The following is a 21,114-nucleotide window of genomic DNA, read 5'->3' on the forward strand; positions in this document are numbered from 1 at the left end:
ACCCCTGCAGCAGCAACAGACGAGCATAAGAAGAAGAAGAAGGTATCGGTGTGTGATTGTGCAATGATTAATGACTCGGCTGCTTTACTTCGCGCGCTCAGCTCGCGATGCAATTGTTGCGGCACAAAAAGCCACCGCGCCAACTATATACGTGCGCCCAGCTTGCCTGCTCGCCGACTTTGCCACTGCGTACGTCCGTTACAGCCCAAAAGCGATTTCTGCAAATGCGTTTCATCAAAATATGCTCTAAAATCTGGGAGAGAGCTTAAATTTGACCAATTTTTGAGAAAATTGGCACAAAAGTTAGCACTCTTTCCATTTTATAAAATGTGGCTGATAACTCAAATTAATTTCAATTGTTTTCCTGAAAATTTCCAGGCAATTTAAATTGCTGCTAGTCGTGATAAAAATGAATTAACATTTGTTTACAATAAGCCACACACCTTTTTGGAACAAATTACAACTAAATCAGCAAACTATACAATTTTAGCCGTGCAAAATATAAAAAATGCCGAATTTCGATCGTTGAATGACCCTTCTATATGTCGTTGTACATTTTAAAGCATGAACTCGCATTGCTTTATAGGATTCAGTTGAAGCCAAATTTGACCTAATAAAATATAAGTTGCACTGTAAAATTTTGAGAAAATTAAGTGGCTGTAAAGCCTGTAAAGTTAGCATGCTTTGCAAATGGTGAGGATTATACTGTCTCCTATTTGAAATCCTATTTTATTTCGCAAAAATAATCCTAAAAGGTTTCATACGCTGTTGGACAGATATCGACGAGATGAATCGAAATTTGCCAAGAAAATGTGGTCAAGTGCTCTAAATTTAGGAGAAAATATAAAAAACTTAAATTTTTACTGTAGCGAGGTCCTTTTTTATTTTCGCAAACTGTAGAACAAATTGTTTATCGATTAACTGCTTATTGCATCGAACAATTCAAATAATTTTCAATTATTGAGTCACTTTAAACAAAATGGGCATTATACATAATAGCTTTTATGTTGGAGGTCAACGTGCCGCTATTTGGAATTTTCCAGCAGTTTTATTTTTTAATTCTACCTCTAGGTAAATTTGGCTTTAATTTTGTTTCTCAATATCACGTGTTGAGTTCGTACCAGCACTGCCAGGGCATGTAGGAATTCCACAATAACGTGTATTTTTCCTCAGAAAACTTTGATTGAAAAGATATGTTTTGTCCAAATTGGAATTGCCTCAGATATTGGTAGGTAACAGCTGAAAACAAATCGTATCATATTCCACTTGGAAGAAATACTAAGTTTGGCGCTTTCGGTGCGTAACGTTTGCCTTTAAATACATGCATATACGTACACACGCGGACAGGAGTAAAAAAATGTGTCGAGATAACTGCTGCGATATTGCTCCTTTTCATGCGCCAACAGCAGCAGAACCGAGATCGAGCTCTGATATTATATTTTGTGCACAATCAAGCACACTATCGATATCGCACAATATAATACACACACGAGAGACGACGAGAGAGAGAAGAGAAGTGTAAAGCTCGTGCACGCACGCACACACATATACGGCTCCTGTGTGCTGCTGGGTGTGATTATCTTTTGGTAAAAATCCCGCCGCGGATGATGCGCACGAGAGCTAAATCATTATATATATTGATTTTGCTGCTAGATTCGAATTAACGGCTATTGTGGAAATTCGGTTTTGTTGCTGTGTAGATTCTTATCAAACAGGAAATCGTTGTGATGGTATATTTATATATTTCTCCGTGACAGTTGAAGCCGATTGCTTTCAATTGTTTGTGCAACTGGACAATAATTCATCTCTGCCGTGCACCAAACAATAACGATCATTTTCCAGGGTCCGCCGATATTTTTGTGTGATCGTGGCTGATCATTATAATAGACTCTCTTCTCATCGCACAGATTAATGGCAACGCAAAAAAAATCCAAATTAATTTTATCTAAACATTAAAAGGAAAGATCTCAAATTTGCACTGATAACCGTTTCATTTTCCGGGATAATTGATGGTTTTGCACTTGAATTCCTTTCGAAAATCATGAATTGAATTTTATTTAAACTGTGGAACAAATTGGAAAAAAATAATGCACATATATAGCATGCCAGTCCAAATAGTGCAAACTATCAAGACACTTTTTCTTCCTGGTGACAGCTGCGGTCAAAAAATTTATAATAAAATAAATAATGCGTGGTCGGAACGATGATCATTACATGGAAAAGAAGTCGCACAGTCATATGGCACCTTTTTAAGTAAGGGAGCCACACACGCAACCAATTATTTTGCGGGTCTGGAGCAAATTCTGCTCGTCGTCGGGCTCGTGCATGTTGTCAGTTAGTCCAATTATTTTGCAATCCGCCGCGAGTTTGAACTCTGAACTTTGCTGGCAAAAAGAAAGAAAGAGAAAAATCGATCGCAGCCCAAAATGCGCCACTCTAATAAAGGTTACTACACACTGCCCGCCCATCCTTTAATAAAAAAGCAGCCGAAGAAAAATATTGCGCCCAAGCAGAATGCTCTCGTCTCGAAGCAGCGCAAATTTAGCTCGTCAGCAACCTTGAATGTAAAACACGAGCTAAACTCACACACACACAACAGAGTTCACGAGGCTAAAATTGATCTCGGCGCTGCACCTTACCTTTTCCAACATTAATATACCTCTGACTGCGAATTACAAAGGTAAAGAAGGAGGAGGGGAGCGCGAGCAGGCGGATTCTAGTCGAAAAAAAGATTTAACTCCGGGATGTGAAACATTTAATGTTTTAATAGAGAAAAAATGCGATTCAAATTGAAATCGTCTAGAAATTTATTTCGGCAGAGGACTGTTTTTCACCGCCCTGTGAATAAAAATCGAGTATCGGCCCAGCGCTTAACATTTATTCGGCACGATCAGAGAAGAAAGGATGGCGAGTGATACACTTCCAAAGCATTATATGTATCGGGACACAATGGTCGCGGCCCGGCCGGCATTCTTTCTTGGCTTTGTATATAAATGGATATTGCGACTAGAATCCATCGCCGGTGCGCGGTGCGGTGCGGCGCGAGAGGAGAGCATAGCGCGAGAGAAATAAAAAGCAACAGGTTGGCCGGAGCTGAGACCCAGATATATGCGTGGCGGCTGCGCTAAGGTCATAATCCGCCGCCGCCGCCGCGCGGCCGATTGTCATTATTGCCTGCATGGGAGCAATAAGTCACCTGCCTTTATTCACTGATGAGGATCCTCTCGGTGGATCTTCTTCTTCTTCTGCCTCTGCTGCCGCTGCAATCCCGTTATTCAACCAGCTAGCTCGAGATGAAAAAGAGAAACATCCACATATTAATACATGTGTGCATGCTTTTTGACCTTACACTTTGAGAGCGAGCGAGCGAGCGAACGAGCGAGCGAGAGCAGAGGAGCCCCATAGCAGTTCATCTTCTTTTCTTTTGCGCGGAGCGCGCGAGAGCCACTTTCCCATAATGATCCGCAGGGATGGCAATCCAAGACAATCAACTCTTTTTTTTCTGTGCGGATGCGGAACTTAGTCATTTAACACGAATTATGAATTTTAAAAGATACGCAAAATCGTCTAATTCACCTTTTAGCTCACCTCAAAACTTTAAGTTCGTTAAAATCATCACTTTTCAGGTGCAATCTTTTTGTCTTTACTCATGGCGCGCTGTTTTCTATTTCGCTTTTAGTGTCCAATGCAAAATCAATTGACAAGGAGTTGGAGGAAAATAGTAAAAGGTTTCTTAAAAGGATCAAATTTTCTCATAAACTATCATCTGAATTAGACATAACCCTTTTTTTAAATTTAAAATGAAATTAAGCTTGAAGGTGAGTAAAAATCGGTCCATTAATGTCACGGTCGTGAATTTGTGTGGATTTGCCGGGCCATCTCTTACGGATTAACACCTGAAATGGGCTAATTTATCTGTATAGGAGAACGAGAGCAGGCTTGCGAGCTTGGATTTTTTCCACTTTGACCCTGAGACAGAAAGATGCTGCGACCGCTTCCCCCTTCCCCGCCCGCCCCATTCCCCTGTTTTGGTCAGGTCTGGCAGGTCGGCCTGCCGGCCGGCGCTCTTGCTCGCACGTTGTGGCGCTTGACGCAAAAACGGCCGCCGCCGCGCGCTTTGGCGGCACTTAGCTTTTGACGAGTGTTTCTCGACTCGACGACTCGTCTGTCCGTCGATATCGCTTTTTGCGAAGCGCAGTGTCGCCAGCTAGGTACTCAGATCGCCGGATAAAGGAACGTGCGTCCAGGCCAACTTTTTTCTCCCTTATATAATTGACCGAAAGTAAGACCGAATGCCTTTATTAGTCTTTTTGCCCAAAATTGGAAAGTGCAATAAAATATACCACGAGACACACACGTGGGAAATTTACTGCTTTTTGCCAGACGGATTTAATTTTGCCTTTGTAAAAGATATTTCAATTGATGAAAGATAAAATTAATAGTCAGTCTCTAGCTTAGATTAAATTTTTCCATGATTGTAATGTCAGTTTTTAAATAATTTTAAAATTTTGTGCAGCATTTATTTCACTGGAATATTTTGTAATTTTAGCCAATCATTCGAAAACTTGACTTTAAGAAAGAAATTTTAATAAGAAATTGTGGTTGTTTGCCTCCATTTTTTTCCGTTCTTGTGAAAATGTCAAAGTAGGTTATGGGCTTACCCTGGTGGAAGCAATCTACCATTATCCCTGTCACTGAAAACTGAACGTTCTGATTGGTGGCGTTCAGGGTGCTAGAGGGGGTAAAGAGCGGCAGCAGTCGTGAAAAGACTGCTGCTAGTAAGAGACGGTCCAGCGACGCGAGCAGTCGTGTCCTCCCTCTAGCAGCCCTGAGCAGTCGAAATGTATAATAGCAGACAAGCACCCAATACATATAAGTAAGTTAAAATCACTGTTTCCCTGCCTCGCACCCTTTTCCGAACATTAATCGTACTAAAGAGACAGATAGAACTATTAGATTATATTATTTTACGAGTCCTATAGCCGAACGGGTATTACGGGCGGGATGCACCCCCCTACCTACGGCCTCGGCAACCGAGGCGGCGATGGCCGGCAACGAACTCTCCTTCCGCGCAAAGCCGCCAGTATTTATGCGGGCGGGATGCACCCCCGTACCACGGCCGCGGCAACCGAGGTGGCGATGGGCGGCAACGAACTCTCCTTCCGCGCAAACCCGCCCGCCGCGTTACCCTGACAGAAAATATTTTGTTCAATAATAATAATAATAATTCAAGCACGCATGTTAAAAAGATTTATTGGTTTCTGGAATGTTCTAAATCGACTCAAGTCTAAAAGTGGTGCCAAAGAAAATTAAAATTCACATAAAAATTAATTAATTTCTATTTGGTTCGAAATGTATAATAGCAGACAAGCACCCAATACATTTAAGTAAGTTGAAATCACTGTTTCCCTGCCTCGCACCCTTTACCGAACATTAATCGTACTAAAGAGACAGATAGAACTATTGGATTATATTATTTTACGAGTCCTATAGCCGAACGGGTATTACGGGCGGGATGCACCCCCCTACCTACGGCCTCGGCAACCGAGGCGGCGATGGCCGGCAACGAACTCTCCTTCCGCGCAAAGCCGCCAGTATTTATACGGGCGGGATGCACCCCCGTATACCTACGGCCGCGGCAACCGAGGCGGCGATGGGCGGCAACGAACTCTTCTTCCGCGCAAACCCGCCCGCCGCGTTACCCTGACAGAAAATATTTTGTTCAATAATAATAATTCAAGCACGCATGTTAAAAAGATTTATTGGTTTCTGGAATGTTCTAAATCGACTTAAGTCTAAAAGTGGTGCCAAAGAAAATTAAAATTCACATAAAAATTAATTAATTTCTATTTGGTTCGAAATGTATAATAGCAGACAAGCACCGAATACATTAAGTAAGTTAAAATCACTGTTTCCCTGCCTCGCACCCTTTACCGAACATTAATCGTATGCTAAAGAGACAGATAGAAACGATATTATTTTACGAGTCCTATAGCTGAGAACGAGTATTTATACGGGCGGGATCCACCCCCGTGCCTCGGCAACCGAGGCGGCGATGGGCGGCAACGAACTCTCCTTCCGCGCAAACCCGCCCGCCGCGTTACCCTGACAGAAAATATTTTGTTCAATAATAATAATAATTCAAGCACGCAAGTTAAAAAGATTTATTGGTTTCTGGAATGTTCTAAATCGACTTAAGTCTAAAAGTGGTGCCAAAGAAAATTAAAATTCACATAAAAATTGATTAATTTCTCTTTGGTTAAAATAAATACGTCTTTCCCAAAATTGTTACATCTGCATTTGTATTTCAAGTATTTTTTCTTTGGCGCGTATTTACATCCACGAGGAAATTGAATGCACACGAACAAAGCCGCCGATCGTTTTCCCACCGTAATTTTAACGCATATCTCAAGTCAGGAGCAAGCACAATCTACGTACGGAGAAGCAAAGCTTTTTTGTAATGAGGAAACTGTTAACGCAGTCACGCGCTCGTTTTGTTTCTATTTTCAATTTGGTCCAATTACAAATAATTGACCGCACCGTATGAGAGTGAAGAGAGAGAAAAAATACGCCAGCCCGTTTAAAAGCAGCCGCTCCAGAAAGCAAATTATACGATCGGGGATTATTTTTATTTTGAGAAAAACCGCACTGCCGGCCGGGCCTGATTAGTTAGGGAGAAAATTGTTATTGCATTGTTGAGCATAATGGGCAGAATTGGGAGGTATTAGTCATATCAAATGAGCTTGCCGACGGCTCTCCCGGATAATATTTTACTCTAGCGTGTGAAAAGAGCGCGCGGCAATGAGCGAGCGCCCTTATTACTATTATTGGTATCACGCGAGATTCGGTGAGAGAGAGAGAGAGAGAGAATACAAGCGATGCGAAGGATGCTCTCGGCGCGCTATAATGGGATCACGTACGATTTAATTCCGCTCGCCGCTCTTTCTCACATCCAATTTGTTAGACGTTTTTAAGCCGAATCAAACGCACTGATTTCTAACGCAAACAGCTATTGGCAGGCGAAGCGAAAGTGTTTTTTTATTCATTTTGTTTGCGAAAATCAATTTAAATACACTTGTCTTGTTTTCTAAAGGCGGTGAAATGTCTTTTTATGGATGCACGGGAAAAGGGGTCAATTGACCTTTTTTGAACTCTCGCATGCTCTCAGCACAATCGTGTACTGTGTAGCTAATTTGCTTCTTCTGACATATTGTTAGCGTACGCACTCTGATTTTTATTTCCATCGACTGTTTCAGGCAGAAATAAACGCAAAATTAGCATATAATTATTCCGGCATTCAGCGTTCCTACATTTTACAACTTCTTGGAAGCTCAGACAATTCTATATTCGGGCATTTTTGTTTTAAATTTCAGGTAGGAAAAAATTAATTAATTATTCAGAACAATATGAATTTTTCATTTTTGTCTTTTTATACAAGGCTGCGAACCAAATGTTTCCATTTTACACGCGTCATCAAGTAAATTCGCTCCATTTTTTTCCAGCAGCGATGAACCAGACGTGCAGAGTTTGCGGCGAGGCTGCCGCGGGATACCATTTCGGAGCCTTCACCTGTGAAGGATGCAAGGTGAGTTATATTCAAGCTCTTAATTTGCAAAACTCCCGCGTCCTGTCAAATGTCATTGCCGGCGCTCAAATTTTCAGACCGTTTTATCCTGGTTTACCGTCACATATATCCCAGACTATTATTTTTTAAGTTAAAATTTACAGAAAATTAATGCTGAAAATCCTGGAAAATGCTTTTTTGTTTGAGCTAAAATTAAACAAGTATTTTTTTTAAAACCCATATCGTTCTGACTCGAGAAAACTCTTCAAAATTTTGATTATGGTTATTCCTTAGTAAGTTCGGGTACGTCGTATTAAAATTAAATTAAAAATATTTAAATTTTAACTGGGGCAAAAATGAAATAAATATGGACGCAACCTTTTGCTTTAAATTGTCGCGGTGTATATTTGAACAAGTCTATGCGCATTGAACGAAAACAAGAGTTAAGCAGGCGCAAAGTTGCATCACAGGCTCCTTTGTGCCCGGCGTGCTTATCAGAGTGCGAAAAGCGGCAGCGAAAGCGGCGCAGGGCTCACAATTCGACCGCTGCAGGCGGGCAGCTATTTTGCATCGGCAACAAAGCACAACAAACACACAGCGCGCTCCAATGCATGAATAATCGGCGCGATTTTGCCGCCGCCGCCGCTTCCGCTCTTATTTCGCCCTTTTTGTGACTCAACCAGTTGCTGCATTGTTAACCTTACATAACAATGCAATTAAATCCGACCTTCCTCTTAATTCGCTGCGAGCGCACTTGAGCCGACTGCATTGTCATCATAAACACATATACACTTACGCGCGCGTTATGAGAGCGGGCCTCTGTTTCGTGTAGCTCGCGATCCAGTTTGCAGCAGATTACTTCGCCGACCCTGGCATTGCTAATAAGGTTTTAATTGCGGCCTAAACTTGACAGAAAAAAACACAGCTAAGAGCTAGCTGGAAGAAGAGCAGGAATTTCGCTCTCTAAAATAAATGTAGCGATTATTATTTTTGAAATAATTGATGAATGAAAAATTAGACGGCGGCTGTTGAGACACTTCAGGCTTTGGAGCACGGAGCAAAAATTCTTTCCTGTAGGATAAAGTTATTCAAAATATATTAATGTCAAATTTTGCATAAATTTGAAGTAGATCAGTACTGAAAAAAATAAAACTTTTATTTTAACTTCTATGTACAGCATTGGAGAGGAATCTAAACCAAGAAAACAAAATCATATACATTGAAAATCAGTTTAGGTATTCGAGAAATCCGGCAAAATCTGAAAATTAACTTTTACACAGTCCTAATTTGATTATTAAACATTGTTGAGATAATCATTCAAACTAAAAATATCTTTTGCTAATATGCAGTCAATGATTTAAATTGTTGACTGGCATCAAACCACCTAAAATCAACGTAAAAAGTCGAAAAATTCAATGTCAAAACTGGCCCATCAAAAATTGTCTGGTTAAAATTTTTTTTACAAACAAAAATTCACTTATTAAACTCTATTTTTCAATCAATTTAAAAATATTTTATAACCTCAGTTAATCGCCCAAATTTTTGAATTGAAAAATTGCAACCATCGAACTTGATGGACTGGCTACACGAACACAATAAATTCACCGCAAAATTCATAGTATCCATTTGTGAGTGCAATCAAAGGGACAAACGAGAAACAGCATCCGATTCCAACAATAAAATTCCATTCGTATAAAGAGAAACGAATGGGTTTTCCTTAGTTTCATATTTTTATGATGAAAAATGACCGACATTCATTCAAAGAATCGATCTCATAAACTTAATCCTTTCTAAGGACGAGAAATCTGCACTTGATTGGAGTTCCCCATTCAAAGGGAAATAATACTCCCACGTTAATTGGCCTAATTCGATCCGATTTCCCGCAGGAAAGAAACGAACCCGCGACTATACAATGGTTATACATTTAATAATTCATCTCTCGTTTTTATTTTTTGCTTTTGTTTGCCTTGGCGGAGGACTGGCCGCGCGCGCTCATCTGATTCGCAATAAATTTTCGGCCGTTCTCTCGCGTGATTGATGAATATCTTTGTGCTGTGCACTAATTATATATCGGCTGAAACGTAAGAAAGAGCAAGCGTTGCAAATCAAAGTGCGCTCGCTGGCTGTCGTCGGCGCGGCGCTGCTCCTCTTCACTTTTACTTTTGCTCCTCGTGTTCCAGAATTAAAAAAAAAAATAAGAATTGCCCTTTGAAATTCGCACCTTGCTTTTACTTTTTAATTTACAGAGCGTAATTCTGATTCACTTTGCAAAATCCTTGTGAAACGAGAACAATGTGAATCAGTTGTTACATCCTCTCATGCCCGCTGCACGCCGACCTTGACAACTCACATCGCCCGAATCGTCCTCTCTTTATATGCTCGACTTTCAGCCGCTGAACAAAAAAAAAGACTAAAACGTGAATATTCACCCGGCCTCCAGGCCTTTTCCTTGAAGAAGAAATTCAGTTATTTTGTGCCGCAAATTTATTTATTTTTGTATTATTCATGCGACGGCCGAAATGTGTTAGCAGAGCACTGAAAAGGCAAAGAGTGCACGGTCGGATGCAAGCCAGCCAGCCAGCCAAGGATGAGAAAAGAAAAATGAAATGATAATGGCTCATTTGGAAGCATCACGCAATCAAATAATAACAAAAGTGCAAGTGCCCCAAGGGCGCCGTGATGGGAATTGGAGCATGTCCCATCCCAGCCGACCAAAAAATTCCCTTTCAACAGAACAAGCATGCATTCCATTATTATTATTTTCTCACAACACAGCCAGCCAGCCAGCCAGCGTATACGGTGAATCATTTGTAAACCGCAGGGATAAAAAGCTAAATCGCACGCAGTTGTTTAGAAGAAGAAATGATCAAAGAATGAAACAACAAATTGGAGCTTTTTGTTGCTAGTAATTTTACTTGATGCGAAAAAATTAATTAACTTGAACCTGAGGACTGAATTGGATCAAACCATTCTTTATAAATCATTTTTAAAAAAGAGGTGACCTTCACCATTGCTCCGAGATGAAATTTTCATGTTTGCGGAGGATTTGAATTAATTTGTGCTGAGTTTGGTTCGGATGGGGAAATTTATTTTTTGAGGTGTTGGTTGGTTGGTTGGTGTGGCATATTGAGCGACAAGCGATCCATGCTTCCTTCCTCCTGGCCGCGCTGTGAAAGATGCTCTAGAAAACACAATTGTCCGCCCACACCCTGCACCCATTTCATATGGCCGCTTTTCGATACACTTTGTGCTTTGTTCTGTCTTTCCATCGCACGCCCTGAATATTTAATTCATCGGAATAGATTGCGTCACTGCCGGATTTGCCGCTAGCTCGCTTGCTAAGCCGCTGAAAACGCATATAATTATCGTATCAAACGACACACGATTAATTAGATGAGTTTATTTTATTTTATTGCTAGAGGCGAGAGCGCGCTTAATGAATTTTTCACATATATACTTGTTTTTTCTTCATGTACACTCACTTGTTTTTGCAACAAGCACGGAAACTGGTTTCTGCGTACTTTGCAGGACATAATTAGCCGATTATTTGTTCTGAATAAATATTTAAAAAGAAATTCAGGCAAACCTCAGCGCAGAGCGATAATTTACGCAAAATTAAAAAGCACGGTCGTAAATTCTGGAAATATATCACGGCAGGAAGGGGTCAGAGGCTAACGAAGGGAAACTGTATAAAAATCTTTTTAACTTTAATTGTTACGGAATCATATTTATTTATTGCCAGAGATATATTAAATCACCTCCTTGTTTTTCTACTCGGCGCGCTGACTGGTTTAGCATATGCATGAATATATAAAATTAATCATTGTGCTTGCCACCTGAGATAATTGCGTAACGCGTGAAGAAGAGGAGCAAAAAGGTGAGTCTCGCTCGGAATTCCCGAGCAGACGGCAAACTTCGAGAGTGCATTATATGTATAGCCGCCGCTCCTCTTTTGCATTTGTACATATCTGAGGCGCGAGTAAGGCACCTGTTGTGACATTAAAATCGAATCCAACGTATAACCCAATGCTTTTATCACCGGGAAACCTTGGTGGAATAAAGAAATTTATTTATCCGATCCACTAAGCAAAATGAGATCTTTTCCTGCTTTTTTATCCGTCGAGGAGAGCGCTGCGAAAACTGCTCATTCACATCGGTTGACAGAGACAGACGGCGATTTTATTGCATTTCATCCGCTTGACGGACGACTGAGTGAACACTCGCGAATCAATCCGCTTTCAATTTCGTAACGTTTGCTTTCATATTTTTGCACTGACTCACAGCATTTTTGCTTTTCATCTTGAATGTGCCAGAGATTCTTTATTATAGTCTTTGCGCAATGATTTGTTATATTGTGCATTCATAAATAAAAATTATTTCTTCCTTTAAATCAATGCTTGGCACCTTTTTTGCATGATTAAAGTAAATCCTTTTTATCTTTGCATGAAATACGCTCTGAAAATTGGGAAAGAGCTAAAATTTTCACCATGGTTGCCGCTTAAATTTCTGAAAAATTATCTCCAAATCAATTATTGAGAACTGTCCTACTTCTTAAAACAGGAATTTTTCCCCCAGAATAATTCACACACTTTTGGATCTAGATTGCGATTAGAGGAATCGGATTTAAGCGAAAAATCACTGCCAAAATAATATATAAAATTAAACTGAGTTGATTATTGCACATTACAGAGTAACTTTGTTACTAAATTCCACAAAAAATAGACTCAGTGAGCCACTTCCTTGTTTAGTCAACAATTTCGAATTTGCCTTGAAATTTTTCCCCGAGGGAGCAGTTTCCCACAGCGATGAAGAAAATAAACAGACTTGTCTACAGTTCAGACTTTTCTGTTCTCGACATGTTTCTACCCCAACCGGCGCCCCCAATCAAGAGAATTGTATAAATCTCAATTAATCACACATTGTAAAATTATATTGTCAAAAAAGTCTATATTATGACAGAACGGATTTCCCCCTTGTTGCTCATAAAACTTCCTTCCACATTCCTCAAACGGTATCTGCGTCATATATAGTAGAGAAATAAATGATAAAACATTGCAGTATTGATAAATATACTTGAAATTAAAAAAACAATCTTACAGAATTTTATACTAATACTTCATGGAAAAACGTAACAATGTCAACGTAATATTAGAAAAAATGTTCTAAGAAAAGCTAAGGAATTACATAATAAGATAGGGCACTAATATGGTCAGTGAACTTACTATAAAGTTCATTTCATGATGAGAAACGACCAACCTTAAGTGTTGATATCTAAGATTTTCAAAAATTTCAGGAAACTTGATAATACGCTAAATATTTTTACAAAAAGTGTCTCTTGTCTCTTGAAGAGTTAACTGGTGCGAGGAAATTTTTCTTAATTATAAGCACACACATGTGCATGTCAAATTTGCTTATCCTGTTCGTACACAATAATAATTTCCTTAGAAAAATCACATCTGGACATCATACAGAGAAGGACCGCTTCTCACGGTCCTTTTTATATTTCAAGATAAATGAATTTCTTTTAGCTGTCAAAGCTGGTGTTTTACATCCCTGGTCATCCAAGGAGAATTTATCATTGCAAAAGTATTGAGTTCATTTATTATTGGTTTTCCTTCGATTTAATTACCTATTTTATTGCACTATTTATAGCGAAATTTATTTTATACTTGCTAAAATAGCATAGGTATAATTACAAATTATTAGCCTGCAAAGTTGCACTTAATTAATTAAAGCCAATCGGGAGGAAAGAAAAGCGTTGGTTTCACTGAAAATAAATCAAGTGGATTGTTACAGGTCAACAATTGAATTGTTGACTACAATCAGCAGCTGATCCTATTGTTGGTTTAATTAACTATCTCAACAACGTGCAAAAATAAAATCTGGGTCGAGCAACAGTTAAATTTCAGAGTTATCCATATTTTTAAAAAATTCGCGGTCTATTCAACGGTGTGTGAATTTCGGGGCAAATCTCCCTTCTGGAGAGATAAATCCTGATTTTCAATTGGGAGACAGTGTCCACCGCTTGATTAACAAGCCAACTTTCTCAGAATTGTAAATCTTTATAAATTTTAGCTCTTTCTGAATTTTCAGAGCTTAAGATAAAAGGCAACACGTTTTTTTCATTACTGATCCACTTTAAAAGCCAACAAAGTATAATCATTCCAAAAGTTATCTATTTAAATTTGCCACTCGTGAAGCTGCCGTTGCCGTATTAAGGCAAGCAAAAGACAGTGACACAGATTGTGAAATCGCGGCGATTGACCGCGTGCGTGCACTGCGCACACTATGGGAATGAGCATCGATTTTTTTTTCTTTTATTTCCATCCGGACTGGCTGCTCTTTGCATGACCAGTAAAAAATGGAATTTCTCCTCGAGCGGCGTGAACGGCAAAGGCAAGAAAGGATCTGTCACAGGTCACAGACGCATAAATAAATTTTAGCGCGGTTTCCTCGTTTACTTTCTCACGCGCTCGTCTCCTCCGCTACTTGAACGCTCGCTCATCAGTTAGTTTTCACCCATTTACCGACCGCGCGCCGCTAAGAAAAAGAGAGATAAAATTTCCAAACGCGCATAGAGCACCTGCCATTAACCGCAGAGATGATCTATGTCATGCGGAGGTGCGGCTGGAAATTGTCATTATTTGCCACCAAGCGCGCATTGTGCGAGATTTTATCGTCCGACGAGAGCTAACAAGCGACTCTGCGCGTATAGAATTTCAGTAAATCAATTTCGTTGGATTTATGGCACGAAAGATTTACCGTTTCTTCTCAAATGAAACTGATAATTGTAATTTGCTTTTGTCTTTATATGGTTTGCTAGATGATTAACGGGCTCTGGGGAATATTTAGTCATTTCCTTTGATTTTTCACGCACCTAAACAGAAGACTTTCCAATTTTTCATTGCAATAGTGAAAAATATTTTAGTTGGTTCGTTGAAAACAACAAAATATTAATTGAAATAAATTGAGGAAAAATATGCTGACCTTTACTAGAATATAACTCTCTAAAAATTGGGAAGTGCCAAAATTTCCAAGGTTTTGCCGTTTAAATTTGCGAGAAAATCGGCTTCAATGTTTGCATACTAATCAATCGCTGAGTACCCGTCTCCCTATTGAAAATCACGATTTATTCCTCATGAAGGGAAATTTAACTCATAATTCGCTCACCGTTGGATATAGAAAGCGACGAGATGAGGCGAAAAAATCATTGACAAATAACCGTAAAATTTATTCAAATTTAGTAAATTCTGAAATTAAACTGTTACTTGGTCCTATAATTTCATTATCGAACCTATTAAGGATAAATTGTTGCTAAATTCAACAAACAATAGATACCATGAGTGGCCAACAATGCAAAATGTTCCTTTTTAATTTTTTTAAACTCAGAAAATGAGTAAAAAACTGTAAGACACATCGATTTGTGCAATTTCCATTTTTATTTGACTTCCATTGTTCCATTAAATGTCTGTCTCCAAAGCCGTGAACATCTTGCAGATTACGCAATTGAATTTTTTTATGCGTGAAGTCGTCTGGGCACTTATTGTGTCTGCACGCCGAGTGAGTTATGGGGGGAAGAGGAAAAAGCAGAGCGCCGAGTGCACAGCACCAGCACAGAGAGCATTTATTATTTTGGCTTGATTCACGAGTTGGCGAGCGCTTTTCGACAGGCGGCTGAGGGCGCCACAGCTCTGCTTTTTGTATCCATGCTGCAGCAACCTGTCCGTTGATCTCTAACAAAAAGTGATGCAAATAAAAGTGACCTGGTTCTCACGACACGACGCGGCGCGCAGATGACGAGCCGAACGAACGAACGAACATTACCGCCGCGCTGCGCGCGTGTTTTCTAAATCGAGTCTGTGAACGCGCAGCCTCGCCCACCTTGCACTTTCCAATTAGATCAGACGCTAACGCCGTTTTAATCTCCGCCGACGTGACACTCCATTTATCACCTTTTTCAACAGTCGCACACCACAGAGAGAGAGAAAAAGACAAAGCTCGCGCTGTATGTACCCCGCGCTGCAATATAATAAAAACGGAATGTGAGTGTGTGCGAGATGAGCCGTGTGTGCTTTTAATGAAGTCGTAAGTTAATTATAGCTTTCCTCTGCTGCTCCAGCGAGGTGTTTTCGAAAAAACAAACGATGACGCCAGCAAATTATGATTCAGCCAGAAATGAGGAAACTGATCTCGCACTAATAAACTTTTTGTGTGTGTACCGCACCGTTATCTCGAAATACTCACACATCACCCGGATCTTTAGGTGAATTTTAATTTGCTTTTTTCCCTCTAATCCGCGAGGCGGCGGTCAAACTCGAGTAAAGTGGCGATTCGAATAAAATTTAATCAGACAAGCGGATTATTTATTTTATGAACACTAAATTGTGGCTCGCATTAACGCTTTTCTTTATTTCTTTTTCGCAGATCGTTATAAAAGACATAATTTCAATTTGAAAGGGCACTTCTGCGAATCGCGCCAGCTATTAGTTTCTAATTTGCCTCTCGTGCACGTGTTTGTGTGAAATTAGAATATGGTAGCAAACATCGCACTGCTGCGGCGGCTTCTCCGAATGCGCGGCCTTTCACCCGGCGCGCCGCCGTTTTTCCGCAGAATTGTGTGCATCTCAGCAGCTTATCGAGCGAATTTTTCGTGAGATTCGAGCTATTAGCGACGCAAAGGTCAGCCGCGGGTTAGGCCAATAGAGCGGCTGGCGTGCATCAAGGTTTATGGCCACGCTAAAAACTTGCTGCTCTCATCGACAAACAAAATTTTTTTACGCCAGCTCGCGCGTATTTGCGTTTTGTCCAGTATTAACATAATTACGATTCGCCGGGCGACAGGTGGTGTGTGTTGCAAATGGCCACGTCAGGAGAAAAAATTAAATTGGTAAATAAGCGAGAGCGAGTGAGCGAGCGAGAGCTTTACTATTCCGAGCATGCACTCTCTGAAGATTCACCTGCTCGTCGACACAAAGTATTCGGAGTGACACTTTCATTATTCGTTTTTATTGCTGCTGCGCGGCCGTAATTGCGCCACGCATCAGCTCGCCAGAGAGAGATACAAATAAAACACACCTACGCAGTGGCATCGCTTTTCTTTCTTTCTCGTCGCCAGTGAATTATTACTCTGTGTGGCAGCGCGGCTGCGAAATAAAATCAACTTTCTTTAACTTCTCCAAAAGCGTCGAGCGAGATGCTGCGCGCGGCGGCGAAGAAGCTGCACCGCGGAATTCGATCGCTTCTGCTGACACACTGTTATTAAAAGCACCGCGAACGAGCGCTCGAAATATATTATATATCTGTTTTTGTACAAAAGAAATCAAAAGGCCACATACACTCTCTGACCCGAGATCGAGAGACGCTGCTTTTTGCCTGTAAGTGCACTTTTAATGCACAACCGCTGATTGCCGATTCAATATTTGCACGGATCGAAAGTAAAGTTTGCGCTTTTTGAATCACATTTAATGCCTTTGACAGATTTTTGCCTTTCGCAGCCGAGAGTTTAAACGGCGCTAAAAGTTTTATTGTGGGTTGATTCGATGAGTACTGCACTCACTCACTCGCAGCTCCTTTTCAACTTTTAGCAGTTCACTCGGGTCACCAGAGGTCGGGCAAGAGCGCCGTTTTCGCTGCAATTTCCAACACCATTTTGCCGAAGATATTGTAGTTATTTGAGTTGAACGAGGTCGCCTCTGCGTCAGATCTGATGCCAGACCGATTATTCTCTTCGCCGAACAGCACCATCTGCGATGAAAATTTTTATTGCTTTGCACATCGGGTTCAAAATCGACTCATTCCCTCCCGATCGGCATGAGATCAAAATAACGTATTTCACACCACGGAAGTAAAGGGGAAATTGTTACAAAATTTTAAAATAAAATAACCCCCCGTTAAAAACCAGGGAGGAAATATTTTCATTGATTTTTTTAGAATTCTTAAAATTGGATTTATGAAGGGTAACAGTTAATGAAAATATTTCAAATTTTGACTGAGTTATGGTTTGAAAAATTTAACTTGAGCAATGTGATTTAACAAAAAAGAGAACAATAATTAAAGTTTTGTCTAGACTGATTTCTATTCCTCTCGAAAAGATCTCCCAGAAAAATAAATAATGTGACGGATATCAGTGTCATGATTTTGCAAAAAGGCTCTTCCTTGTAAACAAAATTAAAGGCGTTAGCTATTTAACCGTCGCAAAAATAACGGTTTGTGGCTAAAATCAGAGCAAGCCCCGAGTAAATTGCGAGTGTCACTTACAAAGAGCCGTTTAAACATGTCCCAATTGCGGTGAGAGCAATTATCTGCAAATGACTAATTTTTGCGTTTGTGTCCACAGTCATTCTTCGGGCGGACGTACAACAACCTGTCGAGCATCTCGGACTGCAAGAACAGCAACCAGTGCGTGATCAACCGGAAGAACCGGACGTCGTGCAAGGCGTGTCGACTGCGCAAGTGTTTGTTTGTGGGCATGTCCAAGAGCGGCTCGCGCTACGGCCGCCGCTCCAACTGGTTCAAAATCCACTGCCTACTGCAGGAGCAGAACGGCAACAACAACAACAACAACAACTCAGCGGCGGCGGCGGCGGCGCTGCAGGCCGGCGTGCTTTACCAAAACGCTATGCTTCACCACTCGTTCCTGGGGAGCGCAGGCGGCGGCCAGAAGCAACTGAAGCAGGGCTCCGTGGAGGACGTCCGCAGCACGCCGGACTCGATGCTGGACGACGGCTTTTACTGCAAGTCGGTGTCGCCACCGAACAGCGAAAAGGAGTCGTTGTCGCCGCCGGAGAGCGAGAAGGAGTCGGGGTTGCCGCTGTTCCCCAACAACATCATCTTCTCGCCGTTCCTCAAGCCGGCGGTGGTGGCCGATTTGGGGTTGCTTGGCCGCCTGCCGCTGCTCCCCTCGATTGCAGCGTCCAGGGAGGCCAGCGCCGAGAACCAGCAGCAGGACGAGCCCATCGACCTTTCCGTTAAAACGCAGCCCTCCGAACTCAAGCAGGCGCCGCTCGACCTCAGCAAATAATCAAACGCGCGTCCGACAAACACTTATTCGCATATGCCAGTGATATCGGAATGGACGGTGCTCTTAATAATCTCGAATTTGTATCTCGTGCCTTTAAAAAAAAGTTATGTCGTCAGACACATTTCATATGACTTCAATTCGGAGTTTTTTTTTTAGCTTTAAACAAAGATTGCGGCCAGTTAGTTTTTGTCGTGATCATGACATCACGACGGAACAGCTAACAATTTTTATTTTTCTTTGCAATTTTACAACAATAAAATTCGTCTTCTGCAATTTGCAAAAGTTGAGCGATGACAAATCGCTTGTGGCAGCGGCGATTGCCAGTAACTCCCAACAAGGGGTTGAATTTAAATGTAGAGCGATGATTAAAGTTTCAAGTTAAGTTTTAAGTATGCCAGAAGTGGTGCCCTTACTTTCACTGTTCTCATCCCTTGGCAAGTCATTTTTGGGATAATCGATAAGCGATGAATGTAAATATATTTTAAAGTAAGAAAAAACACTAATTAAAATTCAATCCTTTGTCGGAAGTTACTGGCAATCGCCGCTGCCGCACAATTAATGGTCTTATTAGATTTAAAAAAATTGAACGGCTAGACCGTCTCTTCCCAACGGTTTGTGAATTATGAGGTAAATTTCCCTTCTTGCGAAATTAATCCTCTTTTGATTTGATGACAGGTGCAAAAGTTTGCTCAAAAGCTAAACAAAATCCGGTGATCTAATTCCAGTGGCGCGACTAATCTGCATTATAGCAGCAGTGACGTCATTACTTTCTTTCTCGCTCGCATTTTCCGCTCCGTTAACTCCTCAGCTGTTACCTCACCGGACGGACGGACGGACGCATCACACAGATAGAGACAGAAGCTGCGGTGCAGCAGAGCGCGTCCGTTGGTCCGAGAGTTACTGTGACGAAAAGTCTTGATTTTGCAACGTGCGCGCGGCATTTATTGTGTTTTGTTTTCTCTGCTCTCTCGCATTGTACTTCAGCGTTTTAAGACTGTTGATAGGGATTAGTAGGCCAGTTTTGGTTGACACGTGCATCGCCGCACAACAATCGTACGTGTATTTTGAGTTTGGTGCGTCATGCACGATGAAAATATACTATAAACTTAACTTATTGACCAAGGTTGTGAAAATATCTTCAATTTTAATTTTTTTACTGTATATGTACTTGATTGACCAGTGTTCTATGTAGGCTTAAGGTTTTGTATGAAAATAGGCCAGTATTTGTACATATAATAAATATCTCTATAATGAACTCGAAATGCCTTTTAATTGAAATAATTTTTTACCTGGAACCGCAAAAAAAAAATAGTAATGAACTTTATTTGCAAGAAGCCTTTTTGAATGAAGCAAAAGTGCTTAGGTTTTTTCCCAAGCTCGCGGGAGCGCGATGGCAAGTTTTCCCACAGGTTTGCAAGTGCTTACGCATGCGGTAAATGCCTATTAGGGTTACTCTGGTTGCCATGCATGTGATACAATTAGCCTTTACTCCTATTAGGATGCCAAATAAGCGCACGAGAGCGAATGGAAGGAGCGAGATCTCGTTGCAGAGCAGACGAGCGCGCCGGTGATCGTGATAAATCGAAATTTGTGATATACATGCTCCGCACATAAAAGCAACGATAATAAAAGAACATATATTTTTATGAAGCAGTAAATATTGTTTTTCTTTTCATATCTCTCGTAATCTGAAAAAATGGGAGTTCGGTCGGGGCACCTTTGTGAATAAACCGGGGGGAGGGAGAGAGACGAAGAGGTCAAAGTGTCATCAACATTAATGAAAATAAATGAGGCAGGATTTCACTTTATATAAAATTCGGCTTGGGCGTATTCTGAAATACAGCCGCACGGCACTTGGCATAAATCAGATTGGAATCACTCAAAAATTCCTGTAGACCATCAGATTGCTGATTGTTGAAATATTGGTTTGATTTATTTGTATTGTCTTCCTTCCAGCGCGCTGCTTTGCGCTGCACAGCCTGCTCACTCACAATCGGCAATAAATCGAATACGCGAACGAGCAGCAGCAAAGCAGCAAAACAACCGAATCCGAAATGTTACGAGCGCGCCGCGCTTTATTATGATTAATCGCCGCGAATGCGAAAACGCGGTGGTTTCATAAAAATATGAAAACGTCTGGACTAGATTTACATGCGGTACGTGGGCAGAAAATTAAAGCCGCGTGCAATTAGCTCCGGCTGAAAAAGGCAGACGCGCAGTTTAATTAAATTACGAGCTGCCACGCTCTACAAGGAGTTCGGATAATCCAGCACATTTTCGCCAATTTTCCCGAAACCCCTTTTTCGTCCGGCGTCTGCGCGCGTCAGCCAACAGCAAACTTTTCTCGTGCAGGTCAAAACGTCCAGCGGCATATTTACATATATATTGTACTATGGCGCTGTTTCTTGGGAGGTAAGCATTCCAAAGGTCACACCAGAGTTCGTTATTTTTCATTTTTATCGTTAGAGACGCGCATTATCCATGAAAAAAGGCCGATCGCCGCGCGGTGCCCCGTGCTCGCGAGAGCCCA

The 21,114-nt window shown here is 41.0% G+C and overlaps 1 protein-coding gene across 2 annotated transcripts in view; it reads left to right on the plus strand.

Annotated features, from left to right (window-relative positions):
- The window catches only part of LOC135945906 (zygotic gap protein knirps-like), a 28,208-nt gene extending 8,369 nt beyond the window's left edge, over nucleotides 1-19,839 (plus strand). The window contains exons 2-3 of one of the 2 annotated variants that reach the window (XM_065493851.1): nucleotides 7,503-7,585; nucleotides 17,901-19,839. In XM_065493851.1, coding sequence (XP_065349923.1) covers nucleotides 7,508-7,585; nucleotides 17,901-18,584 — 762 coding nt within the window. In that variant the 5' untranslated portion in view covers nucleotides 7,503-7,507 and the 3' untranslated portion in view covers nucleotides 18,585-19,839. The remainder of the gene's footprint in view (nucleotides 1-7,502; nucleotides 7,586-17,900) is intronic. The other variant, XM_065493852.1, reaches the window with a different exon arrangement.
- Nucleotides 19,840-21,114: the final 1,275 nt, after the last annotated feature.

Source organism: Cloeon dipterum, chromosome X, assembly GCF_949628265.1.
Source record: "Cloeon dipterum chromosome X, ieCloDipt1.1, whole genome shotgun sequence".
In the NCBI taxonomy this organism is placed as follows: domain Eukaryota; kingdom Metazoa; phylum Arthropoda; class Insecta; order Ephemeroptera; family Baetidae; genus Cloeon; species Cloeon dipterum.